The sequence below is a fragment of the Malus domestica genome, chromosome 07, assembly GCF_042453785.1.
Source record: "Malus domestica chromosome 07, GDT2T_hap1".
NCBI lineage: Eukaryota > Viridiplantae > Streptophyta > Magnoliopsida > Rosales > Rosaceae > Malus > Malus domestica.
Window position 1 is genome coordinate 13332369 of NC_091667.1, and position 2799 is coordinate 13335167.

At 38.0% G+C, this 2799-nt stretch overlaps 1 protein-coding gene across 1 annotated transcript; it reads left to right on the plus strand.

The window, feature by feature from the left end:
• The first annotated feature begins 244 nt into the window (after positions 1 to 244).
• LOC103439046 (zinc finger protein ZAT9-like) lies at positions 245 to 1839 on the plus strand. The gene has a single exon (XM_008377596.4). The coding sequence runs from the start codon at positions 596 to 598 to the stop codon at positions 1754 to 1756; it is 1161 nt and encodes a 386-aa protein (XP_008375818.1). The 5' UTR covers positions 245 to 595; the 3' UTR covers positions 1757 to 1839.
• The last annotated feature ends 960 nt before the right edge of the window (positions 1840 to 2799 follow it).

Below are 2799 nucleotides of genomic sequence, written 5' to 3' on the forward strand. Positions count from 1 at the left end.
GTTTTATTCAGCTTCGTCGTTACAACAAACCCAGCAGTTTCCTTGACTTGGACAAGGAAGCCACCGGTTTATTCTGGTACCTAGTACCCAAAATCCCAGAACTACCCTTCTGGAGCACAAAAATGAAAATCCAATTTCCTTGGCTCTTAAATGTTGGACTGAGAAGGGCATTTTGGGAAACAAAAAGAAGTTGTGTAAATAAAGGACAGAAGGTGCGGGGGAAAGAGGAATAAACACAGAAACGGGCAATCTTCGCATGTTACATGTCCCCTCCATCAAGTTTCAACCTTCATGGATACGCTTTCAATTAATTAAATTTTAATTTATTGTAAACTTTTGCAGTTTTTAATAGACCAAAAAAAATTAAAAACCCAAAAGAACCCATCTTTTTTTTTTCTGTTAATTATTTATTAAAAAATTAATTTTTTTTTTTGTAGGTTTGTATATATCTCTTTTGGAGGAATGCTTGTCACCTACTCTTTTTTTAGCTTCCTTCCACTATCCTCTTTCCAAGAAAGAAAGGAGAGCTCTGAATTTCTCCGTTTTTTTCTGTGTTTTGATTCATTAAAATTTTATGGTTTTTGAGTAAACTGCAATGGAGAAGCATGAGTGTAAGATTTGCATGAGGAGTTTCCCCAATGGCAGAGCCTTGGGGGGTCATATGAGGTCTCACGTGAGGAACCATCCTATTCCTCCGAAACCAGGAGAAGAAGAATCGAATCGAGAACAAACCCAGTTCACCATGGATGAGGTAGACAATTCAGCTTCAGCTTCGTCTTCGTCAGAGGATGATGGCGAAGAAGAAGACGATGATATGATTTATGGCCTTAGAGAGAATCCAAAGAGAAGCATAAAGCTAGTGGATCCTGAGGATTCTTTTGCCGCGCATGCTGGGTCTGTTGTTCTTCAAGATAGAGAGAGTGAGACAGAGTCGTCAAAGAACCCAACTCGGAGACGATCCAAAAGAACACGAAAATCCTCTGTGATGGAGCTTCATCATCATCACAATCATATTCAGTACCACCATCATCAAAAGCTCGAAGCTTTGAAGAAAATTAAGCTCAAGAACAAAGTGGTCAGCAGCAAGGATTCTTTCGAGCCTGAACCGGTTAGTTCAATTTCTGATGCCACTAGAGAGGAAGACGTCGCCTTCTGCCTCATGATGCTATCTAGAGACAAATGGAGAAAACAAGACCACAACCACCAACATGAGCAAGAACAGGAACAAGAACAAGCCGATGAAGCAGAAAGATCAATGGAGGACACGGAAGATTCTGAGGAGCATCTGATCAAGTTCCCCAGAATTAGAACTGCTCGAAGGAAATACAAATGTGAAACGTGCAACAAAGTTTTTAAATCTTATCAGGCTCTAGGTGGTCACAGAGCAAGCCATAAGAAGATTAAGGCTTCGAATCTGAACCCCATTTACGAGCCCGAATTGGAGCAAGAAAATCTCAATGCAGCAGGAAATTCTTCCTCTGTGGCTGAAAGAAAAATTCATGAATGCCCAGTTTGTTTTAGAGTTTTTTCATCTGGTCAAGCGCTTGGAGGGCACAAAAGATCTCATGTGATGACTGGTTCTGCAGCAGCAGCAGCAAGCAATAGCAGTCCTCCATTTCCATGGAAGAGTTTAAGTAGGCTTGGTGATAGTTTGATAGATCTTAATCTGCCTGCTCCTGTTGACGATGATGAAATCAGTCAAATCGAGCTCTCTGCAGTTTCTGATGCAGAGTTTGTGAACCACGTTAGAAGATGAAGTTATAAATTGCCATTGAAATTTTTATTTCTCTTCACACACAGATCAATGACATAGCTTTGAATCAAAGGTAACCACAAAAATACAACAGTTTTTTTTTTTTTTTTGTCAATTTTTGAGCATTTCTTGGATCTGTTGTTCTTCCAAACTTGTTATGCCAATTGGGTTTTTGTTATAATTCATAGAAATTGTTCATTCATAATTCTAACAATTCAAGAACTTCGTAGTTCAAATATTGACATGATTTTTCTGAGTTTTGTTGGTTTTTCGTAATTATAGAGTTCTGTAGCTGGAGAATTAAGTAGAATCATTCCGGTCATGTGTTCTGTTTCCAAGCAGTTCAAGCTAACTGCTCCTGTTTTTTTATTTAATTTAAATTTTTAATTGGGAAGAAGTCGTTCTCAAAAGAGGTTGAGCAACCCATGTATGTTTTTTGTCAATAAAAAAAAAAAAAAAAAAAAAAAAAGCAACTCCACAACATCTTTTACTAGTGACATTTCACAGTTCATGAGGAGGAAGAGGAAGCTAATTCTTACTCACTGATCTGCCCCCCACTGTACACCTTTGTCTCAGATCTGCATAACCAGTAAAGATTTGAAACAGAGTTAGATTCCTTTTTCTTTCTTTCTTATTTTTTCAACAGCGTTATTGTACACTACTCTATTCTATTGGAATTAGGATTTGAACGTGAGTATATGAGGGCGACACATAGTTCCTTTGGCCAATTGACCTAATTACATTACAATGAGGGTATGAGGGCGACACACTGTTGTTCCAGCCAACTAACTTATTCACGTTTGCTGAGCTAGAGACTTTTTAATGACCATAATATTGGTGAAATGATGCTGAATTTTCATTAATTACCCACCAAAAAAGAAAAATTGTTTTCCATGTGTGGGTTGTCTTCAAAAGGTTGGATTGTGAGGAAATAAAAAAGGAAAAATGCAAAAATCTTTCGTCTTACTGAGAGAATATTATTAGCGTTGGCTTGGTGTGACTCAAAGTATCTGCTCAGAGCAGAGGCTCAAGTCAGTTGAAAGTTA

Excerpts from the sequence above, each read along its gene's own strand:
- LOC103439046 (XM_008377596.4), top strand. The coding sequence starts at position 596 with ATGGAGAAGCATGAGTGTAAGATTTGCATGAGGAGTTTCCCCAATGGC.